The sequence below is a fragment of the Volvox carteri genome (genome assembly GCF_000143455.1).
Source record: "Volvox carteri f. nagariensis unplaced genomic scaffold VOLCAscaffold_67, whole genome shotgun sequence".
Lineage (NCBI taxonomy): Eukaryota > Viridiplantae > Chlorophyta > Chlorophyceae > Chlamydomonadales > Volvocaceae > Volvox > Volvox carteri.
This window is the reverse complement of record NW_003307610.1, coordinates 645,570-657,277: the sequence shown is the minus strand read 5'-3', so window position 1 is coordinate 657,277 and position 11,708 is coordinate 645,570. Positions and strand designations below refer to the sequence as shown.

General features: G+C 60.0%; 1 protein-coding gene across 1 annotated transcript in view; it reads left to right on the top strand.

Annotated features, from left to right (window-relative positions):
• Window positions 1-479: 479 nt before the first annotated feature.
• VOLCADRAFT_98062 (uncharacterized protein) overlaps window positions 480-11,708 on the top strand; it is a gene marked incomplete at both ends in the record, with an annotated part of 12,573 nt that continues 1,344 nt past the window's right edge. Inside the window, 13 exons of the mRNA XM_002956970.1 lie at window positions 480-704; window positions 997-1,125; window positions 1,292-1,378; window positions 2,369-2,518; window positions 2,915-3,010; window positions 3,398-3,475; window positions 4,130-4,244; window positions 4,777-4,945; window positions 5,278-5,337; window positions 5,389-5,543; window positions 5,604-7,471; window positions 8,738-8,749; window positions 9,657-9,729. Of these exons, the coding sequence (XP_002957016.1) occupies window positions 480-704; window positions 997-1,125; window positions 1,292-1,378; window positions 2,369-2,518; window positions 2,915-3,010; window positions 3,398-3,475; window positions 4,130-4,244; window positions 4,777-4,945; window positions 5,278-5,337; window positions 5,389-5,543; window positions 5,604-7,471; window positions 8,738-8,749; window positions 9,657-9,729 (3,217 nt within the window). The remainder of the gene's footprint in view (window positions 705-996; window positions 1,126-1,291; window positions 1,379-2,368; window positions 2,519-2,914; window positions 3,011-3,397; window positions 3,476-4,129; window positions 4,245-4,776; window positions 4,946-5,277; window positions 5,338-5,388; window positions 5,544-5,603; window positions 7,472-8,737; window positions 8,750-9,656; window positions 9,730-11,708) is intronic.

The following is an 11,708-nucleotide window of genomic DNA, read 5'->3' as shown; positions in this document are numbered from 1 at the left end:
GACAATTGCTAGCATTCCATTCTACAGCATACTCAACTCGCTAATAATGTAATCCTGTATAGCTCCATCTTTATGTCTACTTCGTGTCGTGGAGACACCTTCGTAACACATTCGGGCTGCCAGAATCCGCCGGTTTCCGATAAGCCTGGACGTAGATAAAGTTTCTTTGACACACATTATTGCATAGTGAATGTCTTCTGTTCTAGATCTTGCTCGACGTTGTTTGAGCCAGAAGGTGGACATGCAGCAGCGGACACTGACCAAGGAGCTTGTCATATTGGCATTAATTTAACTGAATTTTATTGGTGTGCTGAGAGTGTTTTATTTACGGTTTTGGAGCCGCCCGGCAAGAGTGAATAAGGGCCATGGTGTCCACTGAAGAAGGCACGGTACCTTTACACCATCCTTCAGCGTCTACTGAAGCTGAGGCAGATGCAGATGAACCGCCACCCTTGCAGCTGGGGCAAATTGAACAGGACATGTCCAAGCCATCACGGCCACCACCAAAAGTGTTCGCCTCACCACGGAAAAAGTCGGAAATGCAGCGGGGACCTGAGGCTCGGGGTGTAGCACGCAGCAAGTCGATCAAAGCCAAGCTGCGAAAGGCGTTGGCGCCGTACCTAACTTCGACTTACCTGCAATCCGAAATTGTCAAGCACTTTACCAAGGAATTCCTCGCCGCGCATCCACCACCCGAAAACGAGGTAAGAGGTGAAATTTATTGTCTGAAAGAGCGGGATGCAGGACAGGACCCGGCGTGGGCTCGAGGGCTACTTTTGCTGCGTTGAGACGCCACGAGGGTATCGGACGGCTTTCAGAAAGGCTAGTCGGGGGAAAAAGGTACAAAGGCAGTCAAAGATACCCTTGCCCCAGCTATGGCACCTGCGCGATAAGTTCTCTGCCCATTCAAACCCTCAATTTTTCCTCTCCCCCTTTCCTTCCTTACACCTCTCCCCCCTGTTTTCCCCTCCCTGCCCCCTTCCTCCCCCTCCCCAGGACGACCTGCCAGCCTACGTGGAGCAGCACCTGTCCGAGCTGACCCGGGTCACTGAGCGCTGGACGGGCTGCGTCATGAGGGCCCTGGACCCCCTGGCGCACGAGCTGGAGGTGGATGTGAAGCTGGAGGTGCGGGAAACAGGGGACCACGGTGGGGGGATAAAGGGGGGGGAAAAGAGGGTTTATGTGGAAATGGAGTTTTGTCTGGTCTGGGGGATGCGGCGGTAGGTTGGTACCCGTATGAGGGAGCTCGGATGTGCGAGGGAGCTGCAGATGTCCCCCCGGCCGAACACAGCAGCCGGTGACTAGCCCTGTCGGGGCGGTCAAGGAGTCGGTTCGGATGAAGAGTCCCCGGGGCCCCTCAGTGGGAGGTTCCCGGCTGGTGCGAAGTGTGCCGTGTCCAGGTGCACATGAAGCCGCTAGGTTGCTGGGGGTTTGGGGGGTCTGGGGGATTGCTTTCCTTTGGGGTTTCAGGGGATGTACGCACCACCCCTGTAGCAAATGATGGGTGGCCACCTGCTTGTTGTCGTACCACACTCGCGCTGTGGTGTCGTACTGGATAGTCTGAGTCAGGAGGATGCACCGGGGCGCCTGTCAAGGGGGCTGCTTAACCCCCCCCGCTCCGCTCTCCCCCCGCGGGAAGTGGGATGTCCTGGGGCGGCTCCTGAGGGCCCGGGGGGGGGGGACGATTGCGGAGCTCGGCCAACCCGCACGTTGCTCTTCATGCACCTGCCTGTCAACAAGCTCTGGGATTTGGACACGCCTGGGGCCCTCCTGTTTCCCCACCTGGCCGCCGCCGGCCGCCTCTGGTAAAGTTGACCTCGCACCCGCAGTTCACCATCGTGCGGTTGACCTCCACCCTTTTGCTCTTCCCGCTCCCCGGTCTGGTGCCGACCTTTACCCCGGGTTCCGTCCTACACGTCAATACACACGGTGGCGTCGTACAGCTACTGCGGGCCCGTGAGGAGGGGCGGTTGAGAAGGGAGGACGATCAACACGGAGCCATGGTTGGTTTGGGGGGGGGGAGGGAGCGGTGGTCCTGGGCGCGGTGGAGGGCGGGGAGGGAGGGGGAAGCAGTAGTACACGGATGCGTGGTGGCCCAGGACAGGGGGCTGCACGCCCAGGGCGCCGAGGGGGGTTGCGTCGGCTGCTGCCTTCATACGGGGCTTCTGTGCTGGGGGGAAATGCGGGTAGTAGGGGTGTCAGGGTTTTAGAGCTTAAAACGCCTTCCGCCCGACCCTGTCTTTCTGTCTGCCCCAACCCCCACCCCCCACCCGACTTCCGCCCTCTGACATGCCTGAAGCTGCTACGCCCCGCTCCCATCACAAGCGCTGTGTATTGCCCCCCCTCCCCCCTCACCCTCCCCCTCCAGGAGATCTCCTCCGAGCCCCCCAGTGGTGAGGGCGACTGCGAGGAGGGCCCCTACCCGCACGAGGAGGACCTGGATGCGCCCCCCCGACCCGAGGGGGGCCTCACACCCTCACAGATATTCGGCGCAGTGCACCTTGTGTCGGATGTGAAGGTAGGGCCGGGTGGGGGTGGGGTGGGGGTAGGGTGGGCTTGGAGGCGGGGCCGGGGCCTCGGGTGAGGGTTTGGGATGGGAGTAGATGGGGTGGGGTGTCGTGGAGGCTGGAGCGGTGTTTGGTCGGCTCGACCCTGTGGCTGTGTGGGTCGGGGGAGTGAGGGGAGGGCTCCAGTGCTGGTCGCGACAGAAGACCCCCGGGGGTGGGGGTGGGGGTGGGGGCTGCAGGATAGCAACTAAGCGGGTGCTTGGTGGTGGGAGCTAGCAGCTATGATGTGATGGTGTGATGTACTGTTTTCAGTCTCGGGCTTTCCCCCGTGTGCCGACTTCGACTCGGTCTCCAACGTCCTCCTCCTCCTATCCGATGCCCCCGACCCCGACCCGTGCGGCCGGCAGGTGTGGCAACAGATCCTGGCCGCTCAGCGGGCGGAGGAACGACGACAACACGCCATTGCCGAGCTGCACCTGCACCATGCCGCCCGGATCATCCAGGTGGGGGGTTGCGGGGTTTGTGTGTGTGGGGGTTACGGCGGGGTGGGGGAAGGAAACCGGAAGGGAAGTCACGACACTCTGTAAAGGTACATATAAACGTACATACATACATATATATACACGTGCACAGCTATTTGATGCACAGCTGTCCCCCCCTGCTCCCCAAAGGCCCCCCTGCTGCCCCCTCTCAGTGAGGTGGCGGGGGCTGCCCAGTGCTCCGGGGGCCGCCCGGGCAACAGACGCACCGGAGCGCAGGGCCCTTAGCTCCGTGTCCAACCCGACACGCACCCACACACCCACGTGTTTCTCGCTCCCCCGCGCTCCCCCTCTTTTCCCTTTCCCCCGTGCCCCCCTCACCCCTCTCCCACATGGCCCCCGTCACCTCAGCGCTCGTGGCGTAACTTCGTCACTCAGAAGAAGGAGGATCAGGCCCGGCTGGATGCCCTGGTGTCCCCTGACGTGCAGGTGAGGGAGGGGGAGAGGGGGGAGAGGGGGGAGAGGGGGGGGAGGGGGGGGAGGGGTATTGCCCTTCGAACGTCTTGGAGTACCAGAGGGAGGAGGTGATGAGCTATCTGTGCGGGTCCTGATGGCTGCTACTGCTGCTGGTAATGGGGTGCGGACCGTGGCTGTAGCTGTGGCTCTGCCTACGGCCAGGTGTGTACGTCTGTATGGATGGACCCGATCTAACCTGACATACATAACGCCTGACTTTTGCTCCCGGCCGACCCGGGTTCAAATCCGCCTGCCGGCTCCTCGGGTGTTTGAGGAGTGACGAAATGGGAGGTGGCCCCCCATCATATGGACGATGTAGGACGTGATAAAATCAACTTGCGAGCTGACCAGGAACTAAGTTGATGCGCCGTTGATTCGCTAGATTTGGTTGGATGCTGGTGGTGAGTTGCTGAACCCAACGAATACATTCTGAAGTCGGATGGGGTGACGGATTAGGGTGCCCCTCTAGCAGGGGAGAGCAGGGACTGCCCGGGAAAGGGGCCGCTGGCGAAGTTAACCACCCTGTAACAATATACATACATAAGTCTCGTTCCGACCTGATTCTAATCCTGACCCACGGGTCACTCCGCCCCTCCGCGCTTCCGCCTGCCTCTTCCCCTGCTGAAGGCCATGTTGAGTGCCGCCGCCTACAAGGCCATGAGGGACGCGCGTAACAAGTTGGCCGTCATGAAGCTCAGGAGGTCCATCAGCCGGAAGTACAAGGGGTTCGGATCCACGACCCGTGAGTGGCGGCGGAGGAGGAGGAGGATGGGGGGGCCGTGTGTGGGGTGGGGGTGTGCCTGTGTGTTTTGATTTGTGGATGCAGCAACGGGTGTATTCGGGGGTAGATATCCGCGGCTTACTGGGGCTGTCTGGCTCTCGCGCTCGATGGGTGAGGGGGTCATCAGTTGGCAGTTGGCAGTTGCACGTCCGTTAGAAACGGAAGTGCGTTCCGGGCAGCTCAACTCAGCTCAGCGACATTACGCTCTATCCTCCGAGTCCACCTGACGATATCGCAGTCCAACCCCACTCCCACCCCCACCCCCAGCACCTCAGCCCCCCAAGACGCCCCCCCCGCCCCCCACCCCCGCCAACCCCCTTCTCTTCCCCCCGCCCCATCTCCCCCCCGCTGTGTGTGTTTCCACGTTCCTCACTGGGTCCCCCGCTCCACCCAGGCCGCCCCACCCTGGCAGGCCTGCCCACACTCTCGTCCGCCCCCCGATCTCCAACCCCCCCGCCTACCGGCAACATCCCCTTCCTGCCTCCGCTCGCAGCCCGCGACCTGGACCCCATTGTCCGAACACCAGCGCCAATAACCCCGGCGGCTACGAGCAGCAGCACGGCACAGCCCTCCCTGCCCTCCCTGCCGTACACAGCTCGGAAGCAGCAGCGGCACGGCAACCAGGACAGCACGGCGAACTCCAGGTTGGGCGGTCGTGGGAGGTGGGAGGTGGGAGGTGGGAGGTGGGAGGTGGAGGGGTATTAGCGGGGAGGGGCGCCGTATGTGGGTGCAGGTTGTCGTTATGGATGGATGGTCTTACATAAAGACATACACGTGCGCGTGATGACGGACTCTACCTGAAGAGGAAAACATGTTGAGGTTTGAGGTTACTGACGCCGTACGGACGCCGTACAGTTTGGAGTTTGTAACGGCCCCACTCACCCAGTACCTTCAATACACAGCCAACACCACCGACGCGAACCCCCCATGCTGCCGTACAACCTCCGCTTCCCCCTACGTCAAGCACCCCGTTCTGCCCCCGCCGCCTGCCCAGGTCGGACAGCGGCGAGAGTGCTGGTGCCGGTGGCGGTGGTGGCAAGGACACCGGCTCGAGGTCCGCCTCTCCCGGCCCTGCGCGGTCCCGGCTGCTCTCCCGCAATGCCAGCGCGGGCGCCCGCTCCTTCGCCGCCCGGTCCGCCCACATCATCACCCGGCTGGTGTCCATGAAGGACCTCCAGATGGGGGACACCGGGCAGCAGCAGCGAGGAGGGGGAGGGGGAGGGGGGGCGGAAGATGGAAGTGGTGGGGATGGTGCTGGGGGTGGGGTTGGGGGTGATGGGGCCCATGCCCATCATCCGCCGCGGCGGTCTCGCCGCACAGAAGCGGAGTCGTCAAGGTTACGTGGTTCCGGAGCTGGGGTTGGTGGTTCCGGAGTGCGGGGAGGAGGGCAGGGAGAGCAGCAGCAGCAAGGTCGTCAGTCCCGGGGCCAGCTCCCGGAAGGGGAGGAGGAGGGAGAGGATGATGACGATGGTGAAGGACTGATGTTGTTGGAGGAGGAGGAGGAGGAGGAGGAGGAGGACAGTGAGTGCGCTAGTGGATCCGAGTTAGATGAGGGGGAGACGGCGGAGGCGGCGATGGAGGAGGCGGAGGAGGTGGTGCAGGTCGCGGCGAAACTGGCAAAGGCGTTCATGGGCGCCGAAGACAGCGACGACGACAGTGACGAAGACAACGACGAAGACGGAGACGGGGCCGCACTAGGGTTTCGGAGCAAGACTCCCATGGGTGATGAGGCCCTCGCAGCGCTAACCGCGGTGGAGGCGGCGGCGGCGGCGGTGGCGGCGGGGGGAGATGTTGACGGCAAGGCAGCGGCGGCAGCACGGATGGCGGCACTGATGTCGGCGTCGGGTATTCGCGCCGTGGGCGAGGGCGTTACTGCTTTACCTGGATCCGGATCCGCATTGGGATCTGGATCCAATGGCGGCCCGCAGGCGAGGGTTCACCGCGGCCGTTCGATGGTCAAGGACGCCAGCATGTTGCGGCAAATGATCGCGGGGGCCCTGGCGGCGGCGGCGGCGCCGGTGTTGGGCAGGAACGGTGCTCTGGCAGTGGCGCAGATGGGCTTGGGGGACCTGCTACAGCTGCCAGGCGCGAAAGGCCTGCTGCCCAAAGCCGCCGCCGCCCTGGCTAGCAGTCGCCCTGCAGCTGCTGCGTCCGGGGGCAAACTGGCGGCTGTGGGTCGCGGAGTCAACCAGCCCCTGCAGCCAGCGCAGGCCTCGGACGTCAAGCTGGCGGGGCCCCAGCCTACCCACACTGGCGGCGGCAAAGCCGTCAGCGGCGGTTTCGGAGACCTAGGTCGCCGTGGCTCCGACGGCGGTATTTCCCACCCGGCCATGTCGTCACAGCGTACGGGGCCGGGGGCTCCGTCACGGAAGACCATCAGCGGCGACGTCCTGGACGCCGCCTCCCTGGTGAACTTCAACAGCAGCATCAGCGCCGTCTTGGGAAACCCCCACCGCCCGCCACCACCTCGTATTGCACCGCTACACGGCAGCAGCGGCGGCGGACCTGTCACTCTGCCTGCTGTACACGCCAACGGTGGGGATTTCGTATTTGAGGCGGGGGGAGGAGGAGATGCAGCCGCCGGCTGGCGCATCTCCCCAGCAAATCTTCCTGGCGGTGGCGGCGGCGGCGGCGGTCCGCGCGGTAGCCCGACGGGAGTGTCGGCGGCAGCGGCAGCGGCACGGGCGACACAGCCCTGGACGTCAGCCCGACGTCACGCCCATCCCCCCGGTGCCCACACAATGGTCAGTTCGTTACCCGACCCCCGCAGCCCCAACAAGGACGGAGGAGGTAAACCCCGGGAGCTGAACTGGCTGCTGCCGCCAATTAATCGAGGGGGCCCCGCGGGGCCGCCAGGGGGAGCTGCAGCGGCGGCGGCGGTGACGGCACAGGCTGCTGCCCACTCTTTGGCGGCGGCGGCAACGGCTGTTGCCGTACACGGCGGGGCCGCTGGCAACTTGGTGCCCCGTGTTCCTAGTGATTCCAGTATGCAGAGGCTGCTGCTCGTGCAGGGGGTCGGGACGAGTAGCTTTAATAGCGGTGGAGGTGGAGGTGGAGGCGGGGTTGTGGCGGGAGGTCCTGGAGCGATGGCTGCGGCTGCTGCGGCGGCGGCAGTTGGACGAGCACGTGCCGGTGCCGGTGCGATGGGGAGCTCCCTGGACAGCTCGCTACAGCAGATACGGCAACAGGTACGTGCGTATGTATGTATGTGTTGATATGCATGTATGCTTAGAGGGCCCACTGCGGGCGTTTAGGAGAGCTAAGTCGTGAAGGTGGCAATGACCTGTCCTATCCTATCGGGACCTGGCCCCCCTTGGATGTATCCGCCCATGTAGCCCACATGCGGTCCATGTGTGTATCCACCCGCCCACCCCGCTGCTGCTGCTGCTGCTGCTGCTGCTGTTTGTTGTGGTTCGCAGACCGGTTTGATGATCAGCAGTCTCGGCGGTGGCAGCAACGGGGGAGGTGGGGGCTTGCACAGGTCGAGAATGAACGTGCTGGAGCAGGCCGAGGTGACCGCCGGCAGCAGCAGCAGCAGCACCGGTAGTGGTGGTAACCATCACCACCACCATCCGCACCACCCCTCGCACCAACATCACCAACACGCGCTACATCCTGTCATGGGGGGGGGCGGCGGGGGAGCCGGTAACGGTAGCGGTAGCGGCTCCGGGGGCTCCAGGACAATTTCCGCTCGGCCGGGCGGGTCCCTGCAGCAGCAGCACTAGCAGCAGAAGTACCCCTTAGGGCCAGTACGTGCACTGCGGGCCAATTAAATTAGGCTGAAAGTCGTGATGGTGATGGTGATGGTGGCGGTGGTGGTGGTGGTGGTCGTCGTCGTACATCCACACGTGCACAAGCATGTGACTGCTACTCGAGAGGGGGGGTTCTTGTTGTCCCTACCCAGCAGGTGGAGGTTGCAGCCCCCGGATGGGGGGCCCTTGCTTTACTTTGCTTACCCTGCACACGTACTGCCGCATTGTTGTTCCCCTCATGTAACCCCCCTGGTAAGCCAGTATCGGTGAACGGCTTACCGTTGGTGAGGGTCCAATGGTTGGATTGATAGGCAAATGTAGGACCATTGCCGTACACACTGTTGTACATAGTGACGTACAGATAGACCGTACACCCCTTGACTTCACGTAGAACAGACGAATATCCTGTTTGGCATTTTGAATTGTTGTGCGCATTTCGGTTTTGGTGCAGCTGGTGGGGCAGCACGTGGAGAGATGGGCTCATGGGGTGCAGGCAGCAGGCGGCGATGGCGGCGAGATTTCATTGGGGTTTGTCGTCGTACCATATGAATGTTTCTCGTACATGGTTTGGTGAGCGGAGGATGCGTATGAATGGGAGAGGTGGGTTTGTGTATCGTATGTGTTTTTATGGGAGGGCCACTGGCTGTCTTCACCCCTCTCTCTCCCCCTCCCGCAATCCCCCACACTGCCTCCATCCGGCAGCCCGGCGGTCAGGTAGCCTGCTTTCAGTGTTTGTCTGTGGGCTGAGCGGGGTTTGGGGGCTCATGGGCCCTATAGCGCCTGAGGACCACCCGCTGGCGGATGGTGTGATTGATGGGTAGGTTGTGGGCAGGGATGTCCCGTTGGTGAGTTTGTCAGTACAGTAGCCGTTATAGCTCATTTATGGTGGATGGCTGGGGTGGCTGGGGTAGCTGGGCAACAGCAACTACTGCTACTACTACCCGTGATGTACGGGGCGCCTGATAACAAGCAATGAATGAATGCATGGAAGCCCATGGGGGTTTGGCTGGCATGGCTGGTTGGGTTTCAATCTCAGCCTTATGCATGTGAAGGAAGTTATGCTCCCCACACAGGACTAGCTCGCCAGTTAGTGGAGGGTGTGAGCCCACCCGGGGGGGGAGGGCGTGAGGGACCTGCTGGTGAGGGGTGATGAGAGAGGAAAGAAGGAAGCACCGCTGAGTGGCCCCACAATATGTATGTATGTATGTGGTTGCATGTAGTGGCTATCCTGGTAATAGTCGCCAGGTGTGCACAGGTCACAGCACTTGATCACTTCTGCTGTACACTTATATATGATCTAGCACAAAAAGTACGGCCAATAGTAAGTGCGAGGAGCAAGGCCCCCCACACTTAGGGTTATACACTTATGTAGGAGCCCATGCTTGCACATGTGTGCATGTGTGTATTTAAAGTTTACACCTTGAATAAGTTATACACCTTCAACATCAGGTAATGTACGGGAGCCTGTACAGCCCTGATTGAGGACAAGAGCCCAACAGCCAGGCAATCAAGAACTAACTGGCAAAGCACATATTCATATACAACAATTGTCCTGAAAAAGAAGGGGATTACCACTGTCATGATCACTATACTACCAGTTATGTATTGATTGTGACTGCAGGTGTGGTTCGATGAATTACTTTCTCTGGTGACCCCACCGAGAAGTGTGGAACACATGATCCCCCCGGGCGTAGGTGCGTCTGCTGAGGAGGCAGAGTAGTCATGGAGGAGACATCCGGGTGCACATACATACATACATAGGCACGTCTCTGTCGCAAGTAAGCTGCTGCATTGGTTGCTGCAGGTTGTGGTCGTGCCAATTAGCCGTTGTCTGGTAGAGGAATTGTGTCTGTCTGTCTATATATCTGGCACATCTCCTGCTGGCTGGCATGGGAGTGATGGGCCCTATCAAACACTAGTTAACTTGCGACGGTGTTTTCCTGCAAAATCGCCTTCAGGCAACCCTCATGTCGGTCGTTCAGTCAGTCATGGACAGTGGTGACCTGGGATGAAGTTGCTGACCAGTAATGGAGTTGAGCCGCCATTGATCTGGCAGATTCAATTGGGTGCCAGTGCTGCGTGCTGAACCTAAGTGATCCACTGAGAAGTTGGATAAGGTGACTGGATGAGGGTGAACCAAAATACTTTGAAGGCAGGGTTTCGCAGGGTAGCTGCCACGGGTGAAGATATACCCCCCTGTTCCACACATCATACATGTGCACACTACATGCATGTGCATCACAATTGGGAGATGGAGTGCACGAGAGCACCACCCTTCGCCTGCCTTTTTAGTCCCCCCATCCGTTAACAAAGCAGGAGGTGTTTGTGGCGAGCTGGTAGATCAGGGCTCGTGTCTGCAGACCACCTATCTCACTTGCTGTAAGAGGGATCAGCTCCAGCATCCAAAAGGGTTAACTGAGCCCACATACGTTTCAACATCCTCGCCAGACGTACTGGTTCCCATTTCATGGCCTCCAACATGCTCTGTTGATGATCGAATCCCTCTTCAGCACGAATGTCATTATAGGCTGGGCATTCCAATAACACGTGTTTTTCATCCTCGATTCGGCTATTAGTACCGCAACAGCGGCAAAACCGCTGCCCCCTGGGGACATGGTACTTGCCCCTTCATGCTCTGTTTGTATCCAGCGCCCAGCAACATAAACGAAACTGCATTAGCAGTAAACCTGTCTGGATCGTCGCAAGCACGCAGCCGCCATAGCATAATCATTATTGACTGAACAGTTAGCCTTCTCGTGATGTGGCAATCCGTAGAATGACATACACACAAAGCAGGAGTGTCATTGCGGCAACGTGTGTTGCCGCTGCTGCGCCAAATCCATGAGTCGGGACTGCCCGATATGTAGGTGGTACTACCGTTGCATCCATGTTCGACGCCGGCCCTTCTGCTGGCTGGCAGTCCAAGGCGCGCCAAAGTGCCCGTGCTTCATGGACCAATTGTTGTCTGCTCCCAGCCAGAACGCATTCGGGGATCTTTCCAAATGCACATTTTGAAGTCGGAATGCAGCGGCAAAGCTGATGGTGTCGCAAAGGTACACTTTGTTTGAACTTGGATTGAATGAATGAGAAGAAAAAAATAAGAAGGACATGTCCTTCTTATTTTGTACAACAATCAAACAGGCACGAGCAAGACGCCATGAGGGAGGTGCCATGGGTCGGTATTCGGATATGTGTGTATGTATGTCGTTACAGGGTGGTTAAGCTTCACCAGCGGCCCCCTTTCCCGAGGCAGATCTCTGCTCTCCCCTGCGAGAGGGGCACCCTACCCCGTTCACCCAATCCGACTTCAGAATGTATACGTTGGGTTCAGCAACTCTCCACCAGCATTCGGATCAACGGTGACTCGACAGTTCCTGATCAGCTCGCAAGTTGATATTATAACGTCCAACACCATCCATAAGATGGGCAGCCTCCTCCCATTTCCACATTTCTCAAACTTCATATGGGTGCAAAAGTAGGGGAGGGTTTGCAAGGAGTTGGAGGGATGTTGCAAGGGTATGCGCTTTTGCTGGGCATGCAGAAGAATTTGCAATAATAGGAAGCAGAGTCCAGGCTGTAGGTGAGCGGGTACAAGCAGCAGCCCCCATGGTAGAGGCGAGAGATTGAAGACAGAGGGTGGAAGGTGGTAAGTGAAGGGGTGGAAGCTGCTGGC